The sequence below is a fragment of the Eretmochelys imbricata genome, chromosome 2 (assembly GCF_965152235.1).
Source record: "Eretmochelys imbricata isolate rEreImb1 chromosome 2, rEreImb1.hap1, whole genome shotgun sequence".
Lineage (NCBI taxonomy): Eukaryota > Metazoa > Chordata > Testudines > Cheloniidae > Eretmochelys > Eretmochelys imbricata.
Window position 1 is genome coordinate 153,267,516 of NC_135573.1, and position 24,159 is coordinate 153,291,674.

The 24,159-nt window shown below is 42.3% G+C and overlaps 1 protein-coding gene across 1 annotated transcript in view; it reads left to right on the plus strand.

Annotated features, from left to right (window-relative positions):
- GABBR2 (gamma-aminobutyric acid type B receptor subunit 2) overlaps positions 1–20,835 on the plus strand; it is an 840,990-nt gene extending 820,155 nt beyond the window's left edge. Inside the window, exons 18-19 of the mRNA XM_077809185.1 lie at positions 9,607–9,724; positions 20,670–20,835. Of these exons, the coding sequence (XP_077665311.1) occupies positions 9,607–9,724; positions 20,670–20,835 (284 nt within the window). The remainder of the gene's footprint in view (positions 1–9,606; positions 9,725–20,669) is intronic.
- Positions 20,836–24,159: the final 3,324 nt, after the last annotated feature.

Genomic DNA, 24,159 nt, shown 5'->3' on the forward strand with positions numbered 1-24,159 from the left:
AAAGAAGTCAAAGGCATTAGCTCCCCCAGATCCCATTGGTCTCCAACATGGTATCCACAAGTCTGATGGTTCCTCGGGTACAGAGAGCTCCACCAAGCCTAGACACTCTAATGTATCAGGCTCTGAGAGGCCATTGGTAGTGACAAGAGACTACGGTGGCAAGAAGAGCTCTACCGCAGTACAGAAAAAGAGTGCTTGCACTCCATCTGGATTTCCCTGGGAGTTTTCAAAACTTATGCTACCCTCTACTCCTTCAGCTACCATTACTTCAGCTTAAGCCATGGACACAGTACAACAACAATCTTGGTACGGCCAGAATTCCAATTTCCCCAAGATCTCAGAGTGTCGGAGACTCCTGATTCACTATTGCTCAGCTCTGATCTTTCCTGATACCGAGAACTTCCAGATCTCCAAATGCCTACCAGGTACCGATGGTGGTATCTCACAGTTCCTCAGTACCAAGAGCTCCAGATCCCCATACACCCGTCCAATGTTAATGGTTGTACCTCAAGTTCCTTCTGCAGCCACACCATTACCAAGTGACTCAGAGAAAGGGGATTCTGGTGAACACTCTTCCTCAGCCTCCCAAATATCTGTGCAAAGCTCTTCACTCCACTCCCATGAAGGCTATTTTCCTGAGATCCCTGAGGAGCCTGAGCTCACTCATGAGTCCACAGCTACCATCCCACTGGGGTGAGCACCTGTGGAATCCGCCACCCGTGCCATATGCACCACCCATGGGCCATACTGGAACCCCTGGGTGGCTTATTGCCATGAGTTCTCTAGGGCTCAAGCTCTGTCCTTCGTAGAGACAGACAACCCTCCTCATCCTCCCTTTCCAGGAGACTAGAGCCTCAGGAAGAGACTTTTGAGGAACAGGAGGCCAGGGTTGACAAGCAGATTTTTCCAACTGTGAACATCTCTTCTTTATCCCCAGATGAAGCTGTCAATGCCACCTCACCATCCCTGGCTGACCATTTTAAGCAGTTTCAGAATCTCATCAGGAGTGTCACAGATTCTTTACAGATCCCTGTCAAGGAGATGGAAGAACTGCATCATAAGCTGTTTGACAGCCTCCCTACTACCTCCTCTGCCCACATTGCCCTGCCAGTAAATGATCCTGCAAATGTCATCTGCCATACATCAGCCTCAATTCCTCCCATGTACAAGAGGGCAAACAAAAAATATTGTGTTGCTTCTCAGGAGTCAGAATTTTTCTCCCTGGGGGTTGAGGCAGTTAACGAATGTGGAAGACAGCACCACGCTAAAGCTATGGCCTATGATAAAAATCTGAAATGTCTCAACTGCCTTGGTAGAAAACCTTATTCTTCAGCTACTTTATAGTTTAGAATCACCAATTACCAGGCCTTAATGGTGAAGTATAACCACACTAACTATACTATGCTGAAGTTGTTTATTGAGCATCTGCTGGCAGAGAACAGAGAGCAGTTCCAGGCAGTTGTTGCAGAAGGCCAACTCCTCTCCAGGGCAGCTCTGCAGGCTTCTCTCAACTTTGCTAATACTGCCGCTCATTCTATTTCCACAACAATATTTATGAGGCTTCAGCTCCCTGGATTCCCAAATTAGGTCCAGAATATGATAAAGACCTCCCTTTTGACGGCATTAAGGTGTTCACTGGCAACATGGATGAATCTCTGCACACATTAAAAGATCCCAGGGCCACTTTATGATATCTGTGGAGCTACAGGCCTGCCCAGAAGAGAACATTTAGTAGGTCTGTAATGGGGTCTACAAACCCTAAACTGAGCATAGACAGAAAAGCGAGGAGAGCCTCTCCTGTTTACAAGCAAGCAGCTTGACCACACTCCCAAACAGCTGCCAGAGCATGGAGACAGGCACCCACAGCTGCAGCAGCCAGTAGGGGAAACAAGGCCTGCTATAAAGGGGAGAGTACAGAGAAGCAAAGGGGGATAGAAAGGTCTGGGACAGCAAAAGGGAAACACCCCTGCACCAGGCTACCTCCATGAACAGAGACTGAAGCAGACTGCTAGACTTATTTAGAGATGAGGATCCAAAAATTGCCCTATCCATGTTCCTTGAGTCTGTCACGATAAGACAGCGTGTATTCCTTAAATGTTAACAAACAGATGGGCACAGGTACCGTATTTCTGCGGCGGCACAAACTCAGGTTAAGCTAGACAGAAGCCACTTCAATGAAAATATTTGTTACGGTCTTTCAGTCATTAAAATGTTGTACTATTGTTGCAATAGGTCAAAATAGTTTGCTTTTGAGCATATTAAGTTTTGTCTTGGATCAGAGCAGCCTTTTCCCCTCCTGTCAGAGAATATCCATATTTTCAACTGTGGCTGTACTCATAGTTACTACTTCTGGCTCCGGAAAGTTTCCAATGTCCTAAAAAAGCATATATAGCTGCTGGAGTCATGCAATTACTGGGCTGAGATCAGCAACAAGAACTCACCCCAGGGAGTGGAATTAAGCACTTTTATAATGTGTTCGAAAGGAACATGGAATATTTCACCAGTGACAGGCACTCCAGAAAAAAATAGCAAAACACAAACAATAGTTCATGCAAAAAAGAGCCATTAAATTGTGCCAAATGGATGCTTGAATATGTGGCTTGAATAAATATGATTCCCTCGGTAAAGAGTATTTGACCTCGCTCTTATTCCTAACAGTTTATTGGAATAATTTTCAATGTATCTCATATTCTGTTTGTGCTCAATTATCTTTTCCACAGCATGCTGAAGGTATTCAAATTTTAAATATCAGTGTCCCAGACTGTTGACTCATATCCAGCTTCTCGTCCACTGTAACCCTTAGGTCCTTTTCTGCAGAATTGCTGCCTAGCCATTCGGTCCCTAGTCTGTAGCAGTGCATGGGAGTCTTCCATCCTAAGGGCAGGACTCTGCACTTGTCCTTGTTGAACCTCATCAGATTTCCTTTGGCCCAATCCTCTCATTTGTCTAGGTCCCTCTGTATCTTATCTCTACCCTATCTACCACTCCTCCCAGTTTAGTATCATCTGCAGACTTGCTGAGGCTGCAATCCACGCTATCCTCCAGATCATTGACGAAGATACTGAACAAAACTGGCCCCAGGACCGACCCTTGGGGCACTCCGCTTGATACCGGCTGCCAACTAGACATGGAGCCATTGATCACTACCTTCTCTCCTACAGCAACCTGGAAAGAGCAAGGGGGAGGTGGGCTGGGAGTAGGGGCTGGCAGATTGTAGCATTCTCAGTGCAGTACCAGCGAAGGCAGTTCAGGAAGGAAGGGACTGGTGAGTCTCCAACTCCTAAGAGTGCTCCTCCCACCATTAAAGTACAGAACAGAATTGAGCGCTCCATAACTTCATTGACTGGTTTTTGAGGCAGAATTGAGGTCGTCCCAGAGTCTGAGTGCAGAGCTCCACCCCACATCAGGAGCAGTCCAGCGACCTAATGGGGGAAACTGGGGCAGAAGGAGAGAGGAGCTTGGCAAATCAATGGCTTCTAGGAGCAGCCTGCAACTGAGGAGGAAAGGGGGAGCATAGGTGTCTGTGAATCAGTAAGAAGGGTGAAATGGGGAGCCTGTAACCTGGTGAATGGAGCTGGGGTAGGGAAACAGCAGCGGGAAGCACAGCAGAGAAGCTATTGAGGGAGGGGACTGGATTTATGTATTGGTGGAAGGGGAAGAGCCCCCAGATATTTCAGTTGTTCTTTTTTCTAATTTGTGAGACAAAAAATGGTTGTTGGCGGGGGGGAGGTTGAGGGGAAGGAGACCAGGTATGTAATTGCTCTCCCCAGTACCAACACTTATTTTGAGCACCAGTCAGCCATGAGCACTAGTAAAAATCTTCCTGGCACTGAGCTCTGTTCAATTGTGGAAGAGTTTCTCACAGGAAATGGTGGGACCTCATCTGGGACATTTAAAACCAGACTGGACAATCAGCCAGAAAATGTAGTCTAGGTAACAATAATGCTCTAAAAAAGGAGTGGACTGAATAAACCACAGGTCTGTTCAATCCCTAATTTCTAAGATTTGCCAAATGTAATTTTGTTTCTTAATTTAATTGGTCTGTATTGTAAAATCGGTGTGTTACACTGTCACCTTAATCAGCTCTGCATCAAACCTTGTTTTAATCTCTGAAAGACAAAAGCATTCCTGTCTAATGCCTCTGCTTATAGACACACAAGGCTTTTATGCAAATGCCAAGAACAATATACATGAAAATGTGATGTATAGAAAATAAAAGCTGAACCCACATGACAGTAGCTGCCGCAGCAAACACAGCACACTTCAGCTCTCTTTGCTCCCTACCCCACCCTCGCCTCTGTCCAAAATGTTAAACTTCTTATGTAAACTGGTGTCAGATTTGACTCCTTTCTGTTCTTCTCCCCTCACATCCAGGCCATCAAATCCCATCATTTCTTTCTTTATAACATCTCTAAATTTTGTCCTTCCCTCTCCATTCCTGCAACTGTTGTGTGGTCATTTCTTGTCTCAGCTAAAGTAACTCCTCTACTCTAGCCTCCTCCTTCTTTCTCACCAAGTTCACTACCAGTCCATCCAATATACTGCACTGAAAATCTTTGCTCCTACCCCTTTGGACCATAGCATTCCCCTACTCTTCTCATTTCTGCATCCTCTCCTATGTTAATCCTATTTTTCCTTCAAATCACTCCTTAAGACTCGCTTGTGCTGTAATGACTACAGAATAACACGTGGAGAATAGCTAGTTTGCACAAAAACACTCATAATACTGTTACCCCATTTTCCTTCCCTGACACCCAACCCACTACCTTGTTTCACCATCTGTTTTGTCTCATTATTAATCTTGATTGTAAGCTCTTTGGGGATATTTTTACAGGTATTACAGAACCTAACACAAAAGGGCCTCTGATTGAGGTTTCCATATGCTAGATCCTACTACAGTAGAAATAATACATAAAAACCAAGGGTCAACCTTTGTAAAGCTTTTTGCAGCTCTGTTGCTGCTTTTCTCTGCTGTTGTCTTTTCTCTAGTGTATTTCTACTCATCATCTCATTCACGCTGTCCTAGCCTCCTCCCTAATATCACCCTTTGTGTCCTTCTCCCATTTTCACCTTCATGCCTTTTTCCGTGTTGCCTTTATGCTTGCAACAGTCACACTTTTCATATGTAGCAAACAACTACCTTGATGGATTTGGAACTGCTCTGTAATGATTTATTAATACTGTCTATTGACCTGGTTGAGATGTTCTCTGTGTGACTGTATTGGCTTAACACAAGAGGAGACTGTGTGTCTAAAAAACAGTCAGGAAGGGACAGAATGGAATAAGGAATAAGCCACCTCCTTGCAAACACTTGAGAACTGTAAAAAGGGACAATGTCAGGACTATTAGCTTTGAAGATTTTGCTTCCTATCCAGCTGTTCAGGGAAAACAGACTAAGACACACTACAGTGGGAGCATCTGAAGGAGTTGAGCCTGCCTAGCTGTCCTCAGGGGATGATAAGACAGACATGCAGTAGACTGTTTGTTTTTAATGCTTTTTGTCTAAAATTCTTTGTTTGTATTGTTTAAAATAAACAATACTTTGTTTTTAAGAAGGCTGTCTGAACAATGTATACACCGTTGATCACAGACTCCCAAAAGGAAGAACCACAGGGTACTCTAACACCAGGCCCACCTGATAGTGGGAGAATTTTGGAATTCCACACCAGAAGCAGTAAAAGCTTGTAGCCTGGCACCTGGGGGGGGGGGGGGTGCCTCAGAGACCAGAAAGAGGACAGAAGCAGCTAGATATGTAACTGTGACACTGACCTCTCCTTGTTCAGTTCCCTCATGAAAATACAATTCTACTAAAATATCCCTTTCCAAGAGGGAATGGTCACAAAGGATTTGGAACACATTAGTAATGCAGAAGCTCTATAAATGTAGAGAGAACAGATACACTGGGCCATATTCTGCTCTGCTACACCAGTCTAATCCCAAGAGTGTCTTCACTGACTCTGGGATTACAATGGATTTACATTGGCATAACTAAGCAGAATTTGGTCCATTTGACTATCTAGCCACATAGGTCTCTCTTCATAAGTATGCCAGTTAACTAAAATGCAAGAATGGGCATTGTCTGTTAATTTTAAGAGCTCTATTGAGAAACAGGCTGACATTCTGTCATGTACATTTTAAAACATGACACTGGACATGAAGTCTAATCCAACCTCCACTCATTTTTCAGGAAGAGAGATAATATTTTTAGACTCATCATCATAGTCCATCACATGTCATTATAATCTTTCTGTGTGACTTTGTGGTATTCAGCATACAGCCATTTTGCATTAACTAGTATGATTGCAAAGTGCATCAACTATTCTGCTCTAGAGAACACTGATTACGCTTCCAGGGTATTAGAAACAAATACCTTTAATAGATTTATACATATTCTATTACAACCTTTCAGTCCCAATTTTTGTTTTTGTTTTTGATCATCTCTCAGTTTCCACACTAATAGGGCAATCACTGGTCTTGAAGTTATCTTGAGACTAAGAAGATCCAGTAAGGTTCAGAAAGCATAGACACAAAGCTCCCTTACATTTGCACTGTCTGATTGTAGATGTTTTAAAGACTCCACCTGCAAATTGCATTTCCAGTGCCTGTTGGTGTGGCTGAAGGAAAATCATGTTAGTAATGTTTGGATCCAATAATTTCTGTGAATTTTATAATTAGTCAATTTAAAATTTCAGTACTCTGGATTTTTTTAAATGTCCCTTCACAAATGTTGTTCCAATCTACAAGTTCTTGCTCCCAGTGAATATGAGTCTTAAAAGTAAAATAGTGTCTCATACATATAGCAATGATCAGTCCCTTATTTCCAGATTTCCAAGGAATTAAATTTCTACCACCATCTTCTAAAAATAGATTTAAAGACTCCATAGGAAGCTGCAAGCCACAGCAAAAATCTGTTTTATTTAGGCTAATCTTAAACCTAATTAATTCAAAAGATCCTCAGCTGGTAGAACTAAAGTAGCTGTGCGATAGTCAGTGGAGCTAGGCCATTTGACACTATGTCTTAAAGGTCACGAAATGTGTGGATGCTTTTGTCCATTCCAAAAGGCCTTACGCAACTGGTACACTTCCATAAGAGTGAGATTTAGACCACGGGCCACTTATATAAACCAATTCCATTATAAAAATCCACAATAAAGGCACTCAAACACGCTTACTTCTGCCCCGTAACCCCCAACACAATGACCAGGCAATTATGATTGATATATATCAGTGTTTGTGTTCCCAAATTAGATTAAAGACAAATTAGAATTTGTCACATTTTTTTCCTTATGGCTCTACTACAGGCATAGTTATTTGCATGTCTTGCCTGTTAAGATTTTTGGATTCTTTCAAGTTTATTCTTGACTGAATTTCTTGGGTTTATAAAATAAATATGTTTCATCCTAAATTATAATATAAATATGTTTTATCCTAAATTACTGATGTATACTCTCAACGTGAACTCCATCTTAATGTAGTTTTTTGTCTGGGAATTTCCTTTTTCAATTTTTAAACTTCTCATATATTAACAGTAAACGAGGAACTGAAAGAGAATGTAACCATGTGATATTTCTAAAGATTTGAAGAAACATATATCAACCTTACATTTTATTTTAAATTTTTGGGTCAGGTTCACTGGTATGCTGTGGCTCCTTTACACTGTTCTGGAGCACAAAACAGCCCAAGCAAACTTGTTAAACTACATTTACAGCTCCTTTGTATTGTCAGAGCAGCACAAACCAGCTAGAGTCTACACCCCAGTGACCCCCATCCTGCCTGCCCTCCACATTCCTCTGTCCATACACCCCAAATTTCTGACCTCCACATTCTCATGTACACACATGCCAAATTTCCTTCCTTCCACGGTCCCTGAGTACACATGTATGTACACATTCCAGTTTCCCCTTTCTCCTTCTTTGTTGAGTAAATCTGGCACAAGTAGGTTTTTTTTAAAGAAATTTTTAGGATTAAGGGTAATTTTTTGCCATTGCTCTTCATGACTAAATTTCTCCTTCAACAGTGGCTGGCACATAAAATCTTCTCCTTCAAAGAAATTCATCAAGAACTGTCCTCTTTCAAAATGGCATTGTTCTCAGTGGGACTGAAGTCACAAACAACCCCACTGTTAAGACAACTGTCTCAAAATGACTGTCATCTCCCCTTATTCTCAGTGGGACTTAGATGCATGCTGCCCTTAGCAAAGATGGCCACTATCTCCCAAAGATTCCAAAGGGTGTGAAGCCACGTTGCCCTCAAAGATGGCAGCCTGCAAGAAGTAAGTGAAGAGTCAGTGGCCATCTTTGCTAAGGGCAGTATGCGGTCTAAGTGCTATGTATGGGCAGTATGCGGTCTAACAGCTACACATTAATACTTTCAAAGGCCCGTTAATTCCAAATTATACCAAACAGATAAGTCTCCTATATATTTTTAAAATTTCTTATGTAAGTGACCTCAGGGGGATCAGGGTGAGTAGGAGTACTGGGGTTCCACTTATTAGGCTATGACTACTGCCCCAAATTGCCTTAATCCAGCCCTGGAAACGCTGCATACTTATTCCACTGGAGAATTACCACTGAATATTTTAAGGAAAGATTTAACTGAGGAGAGGGCAGCTTTTTGCATGTAAAAATAGGGAGGTCTAAGTGTAGGGCAATATGGTGGTGAAATCACATTGAAAGAAATAAAGTCTGGGACCAGGAGTGAGAATACATTCCTCCTGCAACTGCATGTAGATGGACAACAAGACAGTAAACAAAACTGAGAGGAACATGTTCCCTCTCAGTCTCTTCCAGGTGTCATCTCTCAAGGGCTACATGGAAAGATGCACAAAAACAATAAAAGGGAAAAGAAATAAAAAGGTGATTAATTGGGTGGCTTGGGAAAAGCATAGAAAGGAGGGAAAAGATTGAGAGAATGAAAGGTATTGCCAGATTGCGTCAACTTTTTTTTGCCGAATTTGGCAAGTGTTGGAGGAGGGGCATGGAAACTGGAGATGGAGTTTCTATTGGTTACTGGCACATTAGTAAGTAAGCACGGTATTTGTCAAGGCCTGTGGCCGATCTGAAAGATGAGAGACTGAGGGAAGTCAATATAGTCCTTAATTTTCTCCAGAGATGCTCAGAGCCACTGAGAGCAGGGGATGAAAGAGAAAGGTGTGAGGATTAAGCCAGCGTTGGAATTGGTGAGTCAGACATAACAAAGGGAGAAAGTACTGAAGGAATCAAGTGTGGAAGAGAGGGTGAAGTTGGAGGTAGGCACCAGCCAATGTAGGTGAGGGAAAGAAGAAAAAGACTAACCAATTTATTTGGTTAGTTCATCGGATGAAGTGAGCTGTAGCTCACGAAAGCTCATGCTCAAATAAATTGGTTAGTCTCTAAGGTGCCACAAGTACTCCTTTTCTTTTTGCGAATACATACTAAAACGGCTGTTACTCTGAAAGAAAAAGACTGAGAGTTGCAGTGAAATTAGAGATATTGTTGGACTGGAGAGCATGGAAGGGTCACTTCATGCCTCTAAGAACATATCGAACATTTTAAAAGTAAATTGTTTAAAAAATACATTTTCATTTCATCATAGTAAATACAATTTAAACATTTTTCCCCCATCCAGATGGTGAGAAAGCTGTTTTGAAAAATCACCTTGATCAAAATCCACAAGCACAGTGGAGCACAACAGAGCCCTCCAGAACAAGCAAAGATCCTATAGAAGACATCAACTCTCCAGAACAGTAAGTAGCATATTGCTGAGAACAGGCTAGTGGTAAATGCAGAGAGGCACTGAGAACATGTTTTTAACCGGAGAGTTAAATTTTGGCCATGTTTTACCATGTTGATCTATATACAAATTACACAAAAATTGTTAAACATTATTTAGAGCACACAAAAATGAGAAAATAACAGTTTTTGAGTTTGCCTGTGCAACCTTAATGTAGGCCAATTGTTCATATGGATTTTGATACTCTTTAATGTCAATCACTTACACATTTAATGTCGATATTTGCAGAACTTTCCACTAATTTGGGGTGCCTCAGTGATTGTGCCCAACTTGGGACACCTAGGGCTTGATTTTTCAGAACACTCCATATGTTCAAAGCACTTTATAAACAGTAACTAACCCGCACAACTCCTGCTCCCCCCAACTAAATTTCCCTCAAATACTACCTTTCCACTAAACATTTCCGTTTCGACGAAATGGTATTTTTCAATGGAAAAAAGTTTTGTAGAAAATATTTTTAGCAGCATTATCATCAATTATGCAGACAGCCGAACTAATAGTTATAAAAGATGTGAACTACTGCATTCACCCCAAACCACTGTTAACACTGAATCCTAATAATGTCTGCTTAAATTTCAGTATTGGTAGCTATTTCACTGCTGATGACTTAAGCAGAAATATCCACCTAATGTGACTATCCTGCATTCCTCAACCATTGCCCATGCCTCGTGTAATGCCAGAATTCCCCAAAATCTTCTGCCTAGCTGCCCAAATCTCCAGCTTTCATCTTTTTACAGAAAGGTTGTGTGGTTCTTTGCCTTGTTCCAGTAGCCAGGGTTGGCAGTGCAGACCCACGGAGCATTGGCATACCTTATACAAACTGGCTGGTCAGGCCTAATGTTCTTGGTTTGGAATCAGAGTTTTCCTTCTCCTAGGTGCACTGCCTACTACAGCTGACAAGCTCCACCTGCCTGGTAGAGGCAGAGAGAGGTTAAGTGACTTGCCCAAGGTCACCCAGCAGCCTCGTGGCAGAGTCAGGGATAGAACCCGGGTCTCATTGCTGTACCCTGCGCACTGGACCACATTGGCTCCCTTAAGGCTGTATGTTGCTTATACAAAAAACTGGATCATATTGAAAATTGTAAGGGCAGAGTAAAATATGTTTAATATAAAATAAATTGAATCTAGTATTAACATAAATAAAACAACAGATTTTGAGTTGATCGTAATATTTGTTTTAACGTGCAATTAAACGGCCTCCTTTTTAAAAAAAAAATTTACCTGAAGCTGCTGCAGAGTTTCCAGTCTGACGTGCTGGAGTCATTCAGAAACCAGGGGACTCTGTCATAGAATTTAGGTCTAGATTTCTACAGAGATCACAGGTCTTTGACAGGTGGGCAGATCCTTGCCCTTTTGTAAATCCCCTTTGCACTGCTGCAATGGAGATGCAAAATTTCCTTAAGGAAGCAGATGAGGTTTCCATGTGATAGGGAGTGGACCTGGCCAGCAGAATGGTTCCTTGGGAACCTCTATCCACCAGCATAAGTTAGAGCAGCCCAGTTCAGCTGCCAGTAGCCCCCAAGATTGGGAGCTAAGGGGGACAGAAAGGTAGCAGCAAGACACCACTGTGCCCCACAGTTATGCCAGGCATTTGCCTGGCTCACTACAGGATTTGACGTAGCATATATAGTTTCTATTGTCAAAAGTGCACGTGCATTGGTGTATAAAGTTATTGGAGAGATTTGTGGATCAGACTGTGCATATAGCAATACTTTATGTAACTTATGTTATATGATGCCAGCTGTGACTGAATCCACAGAAACATGGATTTTACTATACCTGTAGTGCCCTGATGCAGGAAAATCCACAGGGATTGAATTGCCAATGCATTTTGTTGTTGGAAAAATATACCAAGAAAATATTTGGTCAATTCACAAAAGCAAGGCCCACATTAAAAGAGAATGCATGCACAGTTTGGTGAGATTGAGCAGTCTCCCTTAATGTATGGATATTAGGTGCCTTTTCCATTTCAATCCCATTTACAAGACATGCTGTAGTGTGCATAGATTAATACACAACCGATTAACGCAGTACTGTTATATTAAAGATAGAGTTATAGCATGAAAAGATATCCAAACACAAATACTCCAGCACTCCTAATGCATATTAAGCACAAAAGAAATCACCATTTTGTTGGATACAGCAGCCTTCCTTCAGGCTAACGATAGCTGAGGGGAAAATAAGGTTCCACGAAGGTAATGGTCTTGAATCTTCGTTGCCTTGCATTTTATACAGTCATTTATACCTATACAAAGCACTTTATTAAGTGCTTCTAAATCAAAATGGTAGCATTCTACATGTACTTTGCACAGATATAACAAGCTCCACCCTTTGCTTGCAGCTGCTGTCACCTTACAAACCATGTGTGTCAAGAGGTGAAGGCACATGCTACACTTGTGAGTTAGCCAACACCATGGCTGATACTACAGACCTCCAGAGGTGAAAAGGAGTCTCTCTAGCTTAAGTTAAAGAGCAGGCTCTGAAGCTGAGCTGTAGCAGACACACATCCTCTGCAGATCGTACACAGAGGGCTACGTGTAACACACACTGACCAGCCACATCCCTTTTCCACATGCTGGGGAATGCACAGATGGGGTGGCACAGAGCCTTGAGCTCTTTGCCATATGGGAATTTCCCTGTGCAAATTCACTGGTTTCCAGAAGCTTTGGGGCACTACAGCAGCTAGAATGGAGGCAAGGAACTGGTCTAAAATTTCTCTCTGTTTTCCCTTTCCAAACTCACGCACTGTGCTGTCTGAAGGGTCTTTTATTTTCATTTTTAAATAAATGTTTGTGTTAGTGATTCTGTATCACTATATTGCACCTATTTTAGGGAGATGCTATTATTTATTTGTACTTGTAAAACAGGTTTTGCTAACTAGGTTTCATACCACTGAATGTGTACCTATAGGGAGAACCAGGACACTTTTTAGCCTCTGGGATTAGGGATCTACAATTTTTTATTTACCTTTTAAGAAGAGACCATTTCTTACCTAACCTTTGTGCTCTCCACAAATAGAATTGCACTTCTAATGTGTCCATGCTCACTTTTCCAGCGTGAGTTGTGGAGTATGTGTCTTTAAGGTTGTTAACACTCAGTAATTTGGTCAAAAGGAATTGAAGGTTGAAATAGTTAGGGTTGCTCTGAACCACTTGTTGGTGAAGCAGTTTAATAATTCACAGCTTTAGCGGCACCCAGTAAAGTTCAGCAAATAGACCTCAGGAATGTGTGCCTAGAATAATTAACTCCAGAGAACTATATTTCCTCTTCATGCAAATATAAGAGACAGTATGACCATTTACTTTGGAAAATGTCAACTCATTCTTTCTGTACTAACCAAAAATCAATTCACTTCCTTTTATTATCAGCGTACAACACTTACAGCTCTTCAAGTTCTGAAGCTTTGCAATGTAAAAAGAGGAGTTTTAGTTTAAATTGCCTGTCAGCATTACCAATATATTTGAATAATTAAAAATCTGACCCTTCATCATAAAGCTGAATACTAACTGAAGGTGTTAACTGAATACAAGTTGTAGGCATGTATGAAACTGATCACTGCAGAAAGTTCTTCCACTTCAAACTCATGAGTGCTGTTTAGATTAGGTCACTTTCAATCAGAATATTCAAACTGTATTTTTCATGAGTTACTAGGAGTTAAGTCAGTGTTTCTAGAGGAAAGCTTATCTCTATGAACACCGCTTTAGATCATTGATCTGACTAGTCGTTCATTTACATAGGACTGGAAGGGCATAGGCCAGACTCCAGTCCCCTGCAGTCACAGGTAACCATGTCATATAATCCTGTTCATAAATGTACCAAGTTCCATCTTAAAGCTACTTAGGTTGTTTGTCCCCATAAGTCCTATCAAAGGAGATATCAGGCTAACCAGCCTGTAGTTACCTGGGTCCATCCCATTTTAATTCCCTTTTTAAATATTGGCACAGCATTTGCATTTTTCCCCAGTCCTCTGGAACTTCCCCAGCGTCCCAAGGACCAACATTAATGGTTCAGAGAGCACCTCATCCAGTTCTTTTAATAATCTTGGGTGCAAGTTAAACATTTTAAAATCTGATGGACTGGGTAACAGTTGTTGATTAACACCCACCCACTCTAGTTACTGATGGAAAAGTATTTCATCATCACTGTAAGATGTGAATACCTCATCCTTTCAAATACAGAACAGAAATATTTATTGAAGTAGTAACTGAAATCAGTGCTGTCACACCAATTTAATTCATAAAGTCATGGGGGATGGGAGAAGCCACAAATGACTAAGAACTTAATCTGTTGCTAACATACCATGAGTCCTCATGATGTTTGAACCTGGTGCTACTCTAAACAAAAAAAGCTCCAAACCATGCTTGTAGCTCTGTCCACCACTTCACATTGACTTAAATATTCTAGTCTTCAGAGTGATGTTTGGAGTTATTAGTATGTGTGTGCTGGTTGTGTTGATTTGTGTTGGAGCGAGGGAAGGTTTGTGCTGGGAGATTTGTGTTAATTTGTGCGGTTGATGAGGGTTGTGTGATGCTGTGAGATGCTATGTGCATTTGGGGTTATTGTGTGTGTGGGTTGTGTGGTGTGGATGGCAAATGAGGGATGTGTGCTGCCGTAAGGGGTGGTGGGAGTTTGGGATTATGGCAGCTGGGGGCGGGGGGGGGAGTTGTGCTGTTTTATGCATGGTTTGAAGAACAGTGGCAACTGGTCACACAGGTGGGGCAGATCAGCCACGTAATCCCCCATCTGTGCAGTCTCCTTTACACAACTTATGAGACTGCTGCATGCAAATTACCTGTAGAGCAAGGGAAATGATTGGCTGAGTTACCTCCAATATCACAATGGTTTGGTGGACTCTTGGCATGTCACAGTTAGATGTCGTACTGTAGCTATTCAGGGGACACCATCATAGGGCCTAATCACATCAGCCACAGTATCAGAGGCTCGTTCACCTGCACATCTACCAATGTGATATATGCCATCATGTGCCAGCAATGCCCCTCTGTCATGTACATTGGCCAAACCGGTCAGTCTCTACTTAAAAGAATAAATGGACACAAATCAGACGTCAAGAATTATAGCATTCAAAAACCAGTCAGAGAACACTTCAATCTCTTTGGTCACTCGATTCCAGACCTAAAAGTGGCAATTCTTCAACAAAAAAACCTCAAAAACAGACTCCAACGAGAGACTGCTGAATTGGAATTAATTTGCAACCTGGATACAATTAACTTAGGCTTGAATAAAGACTGGGAGTGGATGGGTCATTACACAAAGTAAAACTATTTCCCCATGTTTATTTCCCCCCACACACACACACACACACACTGTTCCTCACACGTTCTTGTCAACTGCTGGAAATAGCCCACCTTGATTATCACTACAAAAGGTCGCCCCCGCCCCCGTCCCGCTCTCCTGCTGGTAATAGCTCACCTTACTTGATCACTCTTGTTACAGTGTGTATGGTAACACTCATTGTTTCATGTTCTCTGTGTATAAAATCTCCACTGTATTTTCCACTGCATGCATCCGATGAAGTGAGCTGTAGGTCACGAAAGCTTATGCTCAAATAAATTTGTTAGTCTCTAAGGTGTCACAAGTACTCCTGTTCTTTCTACTCTGTACTATAATTCTTAAAGTCAAAATAGCTGAGAACTTAAAAATTGGATGGGAACAGACTGTGAAACCCACTGGTGATTCAACCTGGTAATAGTATGAACATACAGAGATCTCAGCCATGCTTGTAACTGTTTCCATTGGTTCACACTGACTCAGACATTCTAGGCGTCAGCGTGACACACAGAATAAGAATCCTGGAATATTTTTATATAGATGCTTTTCCTTCCCCACATCATGATTGATAGTTTTACCATCCTTATCTAGTATTGGACCTACACTAGTGCTAAGATTTCACTTGTTCCTGATCAATTTAAACAATCTGTTTCCATACAGAAGTGAAAAACCATCGATGTTCCATTCCCCGTACCAGGGGCGCCTGAACAGGGAGGCTGGGGGGGCCAGAGCTATGTCCTCCCACTTTTTACTGGCCATAAGGGCAAGCAACGGGGGAGGGGGCAGAGAGGAACGATTGGGGGGGCAGAGTCTTGGGGGGAAGAGGTGGTGTGGGAGCGGGGGCAGGGCCTCGGGGGATGATGTGGCACAGGGGGCAGGGCCACGGTTTGGGCACCTGTGGGCCCCCCACACACACTTTTAGGGTGTTTCCATCACTCCTGCCCGGTACAGTGCCCTGACCTGTAGCTGCTCTGTTTGCCAAACTCCAGTTGACTTCAGTTTGAATTGTACTCCTGAAGCAGCTTACATTATCGTCCATCTTGGCTATCTTTAGCAATGACAGGGATTTGCAATATAATCTATAGATAATAAAATACTAAACTCTCCTACACCAATACCTGGTTAGCCATACATTTTCAGAATGTCCACTAATTTTGGAATCTCAATTTTTATGTAGCCATCTTGAGACACCTCATGAGCAGTCGTCATTTAAGGCTATGGCCACAAGATGTAGGTAGGGAAAAGCAATGCATGTTGAATACAATTCCATACAGATTAACTGACTGTAGAAGTTAAACTTTCACCTTCTCTTTAGACATTTTACCCCCTGCTCTTGCAAACTATGAGCTAGATATTTTTTTAAGACAGAGTGTCATAAATATAAAGGGAAGGGTAAACCCCTTTGAAATCCCTCCTGGCCAGGGGAAAGCTCCTCTCACCTGTAAAGGGTTAAGAAGCTAAAGGTAACCTCGCTGGCACCTGACCAAAATGACCAATGAGGAGACAAGATACTTTCAAAAGCTGGGAGGAGGGAGAGAAACAAAGGGTCTGTGTGTCTGTCTATAGTCTGTCTTTGTCGGGGATAGACCAGGAATGGAGTCTTAGAACTTTTAGTAAGTAATCTAGCTAGGTATGTGTTAGATTATGATTTCTTTAAATGGCTGAGAAAAGAATTGTGCTGAATAGAATAACTATTTCTGTCTGTGTATCTTTTTTGTAACTTAAGGTTTTGCCTAGAGGGGTTCTCTATGTTTTTGAATCTAATTACCCTGTAAGGTATCTACCATCCTGATTTTACAGGGGGGATTTCTTCATTTCTATTTACTTCTATTTTTATTAAAAGTCTTCTTGTAAGAAACTGAATGCTTTTTCATTGTTCTCAGATCCAAGGGTTTGGGTCTGTGGTCACCTATGCAAATTGGTGAGGCTTTTTATCCAACATTTCCCGGAAAAGGGGGGGTGCAAGTGTTGGGAGGATTGTTCATTGTTCTTAAGATCCAAGGGTCTGGGTCTGTAGTCACCTAGGCAAATTGGTGAGGCTTTTTACCAAACCTTGTCCAGGAAGTGGGGTGCAAGGTTTTGGAAAGTATTTTGGGGGGAAGGACGCGTCCAAACAGCTCTTCCCCAGTAACCAGTATTAGTTTGGTGGTGGTAGCGGCCAGTCCAAGGACAACGGGTGGAATATTTTGTACCTTGGGGAAGTTTTGACCTAAGCTGGTAAAGATAAGCTTAGGAGGTTTTTCATGCAGGTCCCCACATCTGTACCCTAGAGTTCAGAGTGGGGGAGGAACCTTGACACAGAGTTTTTGCATAAACTGTTATGTTTATTCCAATCCTCTTACCAGAGGCTACCCCTCTGGAAACAAAGTTTTCAAGTTAAAGTAAATTTTAAGTACAGTTAAAGCAAAATAGCCACCCACTGCAACCAACCTTGATGTAGTCGGCATGCTTTGACTATGGCATGGCTGACATTTAAATGGGTGAAAAATCCCATTCAGTCTATTATGCAACTGAATTCTCTTGGAGTAGCTTCAAATAGCTCTTTAAAGAACAGTTTGTAATCGTCAAAGTAAGCAGTTTCACTGGTGGGAAAATAAACTTTGGCAATTCCCTGTTTGACCCTGGCACCATAAACACAATTAAAAAGTACAACATCAAACTAATAAGGATTCAGCACGTGGAAGCAGCAAACACGCTACCTCTGCAAACGGGCATGATTCAATTGCTACCACCAAAATAGTGTGACAGAGTAGCAGAGTAACAATAAGTGGATTTAATTTAATCCACTAGATGTAATGCCGTCAGTAGCATGATAAACAGTGTTAGTGTGTATTTCACCAAACATTTAAAACATTTAAAGGAAATCTGCAGAGCCCTGAAATGTAAAGTTGAGTCTGTCTGTCCATGATGTTGCAGTTTGCAATCACTTACACCCCCTATGTTTGTCTGATGTATTGCAGCATAGTAATGCAGAATCTGAATAAAGCCAACAATTTTAAGTTCTCCATAGTAACTAATTTTTGGTTCATGAGCAGAGCAATGGGTGACTAGTAATCTATCTCCATTTGAGAGCATAATGTACAAACAATAAATGCAGATCTATTAGAATAAGAAAGATCATCAACAAGCAAGCATTCAGGGATACATTTTTTTCTAACGACTTGTCCACTTGGGAAGGCTATAGGGAGCGAATGAGAAGTGCTATAGTTGTACTGTTATAATCCCCCATGTAGACACTCATATTCTGGTATAACGGTGCTTTTTTCCAGTTTAGTTTATGTCGCTTTGCAATCGGTTTAAGCTAAAACAAAAAAAAAGCACTCTTAGTTTGGACCAAGAATGTCCACATGGGACTTATACCAATATAACTATAGCAGTTTAGCAATACCAGAATAATTATACCAGTATAAGTGGGAAAATCTCCCATGTAAACAAGCCCTAATTAAATTCTGGTTCTTGTGAAAGGTGCTAAATTGACAGCCCTGGAAATTGAAGACCTCAGTTTATCCACAGTACAGAAAGAGCACAGGCAGAGACATGGGAGATGGCTGAAACTTCACCTGGGGGAGGCGAGCTCCTTGTCCTGCCTCTTCCGCCCACAGCCCTGCCCACAACTCCACCCCTGCTCTGCCCCAGGCCCCGCCCCCACCCATAGCTGACTCACCACTCACCTCTTCACCCCCCAGAGACCGCCCCCCCGTCACCTCCTCACCCCCTACCCCCGACCAGACCCTTTCCCCATCTGCCACTAGACCCCCTTCTGCAGCTGGTTCACTGCTTACCTCCTCACACTGCTGCTGCCCCCCCCCACGCCCGGTGACACTCTCTCCCCATTTCACCTTAAAGCACAAATAACGTTCCCCAAGGGAACTGAACAAGCAACAGGTATAGCTCAGTTACCAGATAGATTCTTCTCTGCGTGGTAGGGAATTCAGTGTATGCTGTATAGAGAAAGATGAAAAGCCAGGCTACCTGCACCAACCTGAAGCGCAATCGCTCCTTTTGAAAAAGTGCTTGTCATTGACAGCCTGCATGAAGGCAGTAGTTTAATCACCTTTCTTACACAGAATTCCCTGCCAGACTCATTTACTTAAATTGGGTTTGAATAAAATGACTAGATCAAAAAAATAAACTCACTGGCTATGTCAGCTCCTCCTTGAGCCACGTTAGCAGTTACTTCTTCTGGGTACAGAGAATAACTGAAGGGTCCTCAATCAGAAACAGTTTTTAACCCCAATAACACATTTTCCTACAATATAAAAGCCAGCTGAATGGGGCCAAAAGCTTCCTGGGCATTGACAAATGCCCGTTACATGGCTTCATTACCACTTTAATTGCTCTTTAACAGTTTCAGTGATCTGCTACTAGGTCTCTGGAAGGCTTTTTCACTTGTGTAAAGTTACTCAGGGATCCCCTCCTCATGCCTCCTGTCTGCCACTGACTCCCCACCCGCATTCACACACACACACACACCCATGCCCCATGGGGAGCGGGGGGGTGAGGAGAGACACAGCCAGCAACTGCCGGGCCCTCCAAGGGTGGAAGGAGATGAGATAGAGGAGAGGAGGAAGATTCACCCCAGGAAGCAGCAGCAAGCAAATGGGAGCCTTGGGAAAGAGGTGGGAGTGGGGCACCACCGCCCAGGAGTCAGGTGTCAGAGACGGTTGTGCTTAACGCCTCCCCTTGCCTATTATATCCGCCAGCCATGCACAGAGATAATAGAGGTTTCCACAAAGCAGTCTGCTGGTATGCCTCGACTCTGTTCTGGAAGGACCTCCTCCTTCCGGGAGGAGAGATTAATTCAAACTCCATGTCCTCACTCTTCCGCATCTCTCTTAAGACTAGCACTTATGATGGTGGGATCTTGTGATGTGAAAACCAGCCCACTAGGAAAACTGAGTGCCTAAAGTTAAGCTCCAAATAGACATTTAGGCATAAGTGATTTTTTTTCATGAGGGCTGAGCCGCCACAGCTCCCATTGACTTCATTGGGCTTTGAGGGATGCTCAGCCTGTCCCTGGATTGGACCCAAACTGCAAAGGCAGACAAACTCTACAAAAAGATGCAAAGTTACCCATGGGTTCCTTCCACACCTCCATACGCACTTATTTGCTTTAGATGGATTTGCAAAACTGACTTCTTTAATTCTAATGTTTTTGAGCTAAAAATACACATAGATTGGAACTCATTCATTCAGTTTCTGTTCTGTCTAGTTATCCAGCGCTCAGAATGGTTGTAAATCAGCCTGTGAGTGTGCTCTGTTAGCTAGTTCATCCTCATTGCAAGCTAAAGATTTTTTCCAAACATCAGCAATCTAACGTTTAATCTCAAAATAGCTGGGAATTTTAGACAGTTGTGGTGAACTTGAAACAAGCCATTAGATTCTCTTGTCTTGTCTAGTCTAGTCTGTCAAAAAAAACTCCCAAAAGGGACGTTGGTAACAGCCGTGGTATATCTCAACAGCAGCAAATGTAATGTTCTTGGCATTAACCCTCTCTGTAATAGCAGAAGTCAGAGAAAACATTCTCACAGAAACCTGCAGAGACATCAAGCATCTGATATATTCAATTTTCCTCTTCTGCTAACGTCTCTTTTTCCCTCTCTCTGCAGTATCCAACGCCGATTGTCTTTACAACTGCCCATTCTTCACCATGCCTATCTGCCATCCATAGGCGGAGTTGACGCTAGCTGCGCCAGTCCGTGTGTAAGCCCCAGTGCCAGTCCTCGGCACAGGCATGTGCCGCCATCTTTTCGAGTGATGGTTTCTGGCCTGTAGAAATGGGAGATCAGAGCTTCCTGAACTGCTTTTACGTACTCAGTGACTGGACTGAACATCAGACGTAGAACTCTGCTATAAACATACTATTTGCTCTTACCACACGGAGGAACTAGTGCTAAGGCCATCATCATGGGAGTACCAGTGTAACTCATGTGGAAAGGCGAGAGCAAGAGATACCTGGAGTTTGATCTGTAGCCTTATTCATGGATCTTTTATTTCTTCACAAAGAAGTTGTTGAAAATATTTCTTCCCAAATTTCTACTAGCAAGAAGGAGGCTGGGAAATACGAATCTTGCAAAAAATGAGACTATTAAAAAAAAAACCCACTCAACTGTCACTGTTACATGGCTGCTGAAAACATGGAACTATATGCTGTCCATGTAAGAAAAATAAAATGATAGTGCTATAACATTTATTGAAATAGATACACTTCATTTTACAAAAGTTGTGTTAAATTGTTGGAAGCATTCTGCACTGGTTAGTCTTGCTTGTTTTCATTTCAGAGAGGATTTTCAGTGGGAAAGGGGGATTTTGAGAAATGATTCCTGAAGTGTGATTGAGACTCTGTGTTGCTAATAGCAGGGTCCCCCTGTAACTAAAAACTCTACATAGGGCAGAAGCAGAGGTTGTAGCAACAGCCCTGAGGCATTACCACCTACAGAGCTGCTGTTCCAAGTCAGAGCTCTTTACAGTTCTCCAGGGATTAGATGTGGTGATTGCCAGGTTCCCATGCTGACCATAAGGGACTTATTTTGACAGAGTTTCTGCCTCTCTTTCAAAATAAACACAACCAACCGTAATATACAAAGCCGGCAGAAAAAGTCCTCGGGCTGCTAACTCAATAAGCTGAGGATGGATGGGTAGTAAAGTCTTAATGTCACAGGATGGATTGATTTTCACAGTTTGTTTGAATTATGCCACACATAATTACAATCATACTAATTTAGTAGACGGGGTGGGTGGGGGGAACAGGGCACAGCACTTTGCGGCTGCAGGCAATTTCTGCAGAGTACATAGACAATAATATACACTACCTTTGCTTGGTACCTGTATGTGTGACAGTTGTAACTGGTAATAGGTGGTATAAACCAAGTTTGACCATAGAATATTTGGTTTGACTATGATAAATAAAGGTGTGGAAAAAGCATGAATTTTAATCTCTCTGTTGATCGGGGCTGATCGCATTTCATATTTGAGCTCATACCTTAGCTCTACTCCCCTAAGCAAAGTTATTCTAAGGTTGTTATAAGAGGTTCTAGCTGAACCAATCTTAGCGACATTCTCACAAACTGTAAGGGAGGCCTGATCCCAGTCTATCCTCCAGTATATTGGCAATGTGATGTATCACGGCCTTGTCAGTTGTTAAGACCCATGATTTTCTTAAACGAAATAAAAATATTGTCTTGCTAAAAATAGCAGTGGTGCCCCAGAATGCACTTGGTGTCTTTAACCAATGCCTGCCCACCTCACACATTCTGAAGTGACTATTCCACAAACACTCCCAGATCAGCGATGACTTTAACGAGCTGCTTTCAGTAGCTGCACAGTGGAGGAGGCTTATTAACAGAGGGACTTAATTGCAGCTTTGACAAACAAGCAAAAATCTTCACCACGTAGCCAAAATAACCATAAATATAAATCTTCCAATGGGAGCATCACAAAATATTTCACTTGGCACATACAGTAAGAGAGATTATGGAGGTACCTGTAGCTTTTAGAACAAAAACATGTAAGTATAACACAGGTAAAAATAGAATTCATTACTCTGTTTAAGCATTGATGTTGTCACTCAATGTGTGTTGACAGTATTCTCTTGCTTTATTGATTTAATCAGGGCCTGGTTTATTTTAAAAGGAATCTGTTAATTTGTAAAAGAGAAAAGGACAAAACTGTATATAATGTATACACAAACATTGCTGTAGAAATATTAATCCAACATAGCAGGAAAAACTCAAAAGTATTGGCCTGATGGAGGTGAGTGTGTGTGTGTCTGTAACTTTGTGAATACTGACTGTGTGCCGTTTATTAGGTTTAAACCATGCAGTACATACTTTGTCTCAATGATACTGTAGTTTCTCCCATGACATTTTTTTAATTTCCTGCAGCATAACAAGACCCACCAAGTGAATATAGCTATTTAATGTTTCTGTTCTTTTATACTGCAGCAAAACAGTACTGTAAATTTATGAAGAGGCTGTGCCCCAATGGCATTTTCCAATGATGTTAGTGCACAAATGCTTTAAACTAGACTGGGACTGCCAGAAGAAAATGTAAATGAAAAATTTCTTGTATACCCTTATACTGCATGAGATCAATTTTTAAAAAATTGTTGCAAATCTGTTTTTATGAATAAAATATAGAAAATCTAACTTTGTGTAGCTTGATGAGTCCATCTCGCAAGGAGCAGCAAACCAAACTCTGGAGAAGGAGGGATCACAACACAATACATCTTTGTAATAACACAGAAAAGTAAAAATGCACGCTAATAGTCTGATTGAGTGCATATGTACCAAGACGCAGTAGACCTGCTTGCTTTAGCCCTGGTTATGACTATGCATGAATTTTAGAACCTTGTCTATACCCCTCTCACAAACCTTTCTTTGGAATAGCCACCAAAGAGACTAGAGACTGTGAGGCACCAATTTAACAAATGTTCTAAACATTTACCTCTGTGACCCCCAAGGAGTTTATCCGGGTTCCTGGGGCTCAGTATGCATGAAACGCAAGGGGAAGCACTGTCCCTGGGAGGAAGGGGGACCAAGGACAGACTCAGAGTCTGCTAGGCAACCGAGAAGGAGAGAGGAGAGTCACTGTTAGAGCCAAGGAGGCTGGCAGGGCACCTGCTCAGAAGAGGGGCCATGGCTGAGAGAAAGAAGGGGGTAGAGTCAAATGACTGACAAGGGAAAGCCTAGAAAGAAGAGCTAACCTGACTAACACTAAGTGAGATGCCATCCCCTGGGAGCCCTGGAGGGGGGGGAAAGCCATTTTGGAGCAGTCTGGAGCCAGCCACAGAAAGGGCAGGACTGACTGTGGGGAGCTGGTGAGTCCCAAGCCGGCATGCAGGGTCCCCCTGAGAATTGGACTCTGGGAACCTGGAAGCAGGATCCCTCAGCTTGGCCCTTTCCCTCTTCAAAGTGACTAGGGGTGCCAACTGCCTAATTTCTGAAAACCAGACACTACAGTAGAAGCGCTGGAACCTCCCCACACCCTGGCTTCACCTCTTCCCCCCAAGGCCCCAGCCCTGCTTCACCTTTTCCTACAACTAGAAGGTAAGCAAACCTACCTATGTAATAAAATTGTGGCAATTTCTGATTCAGTGAA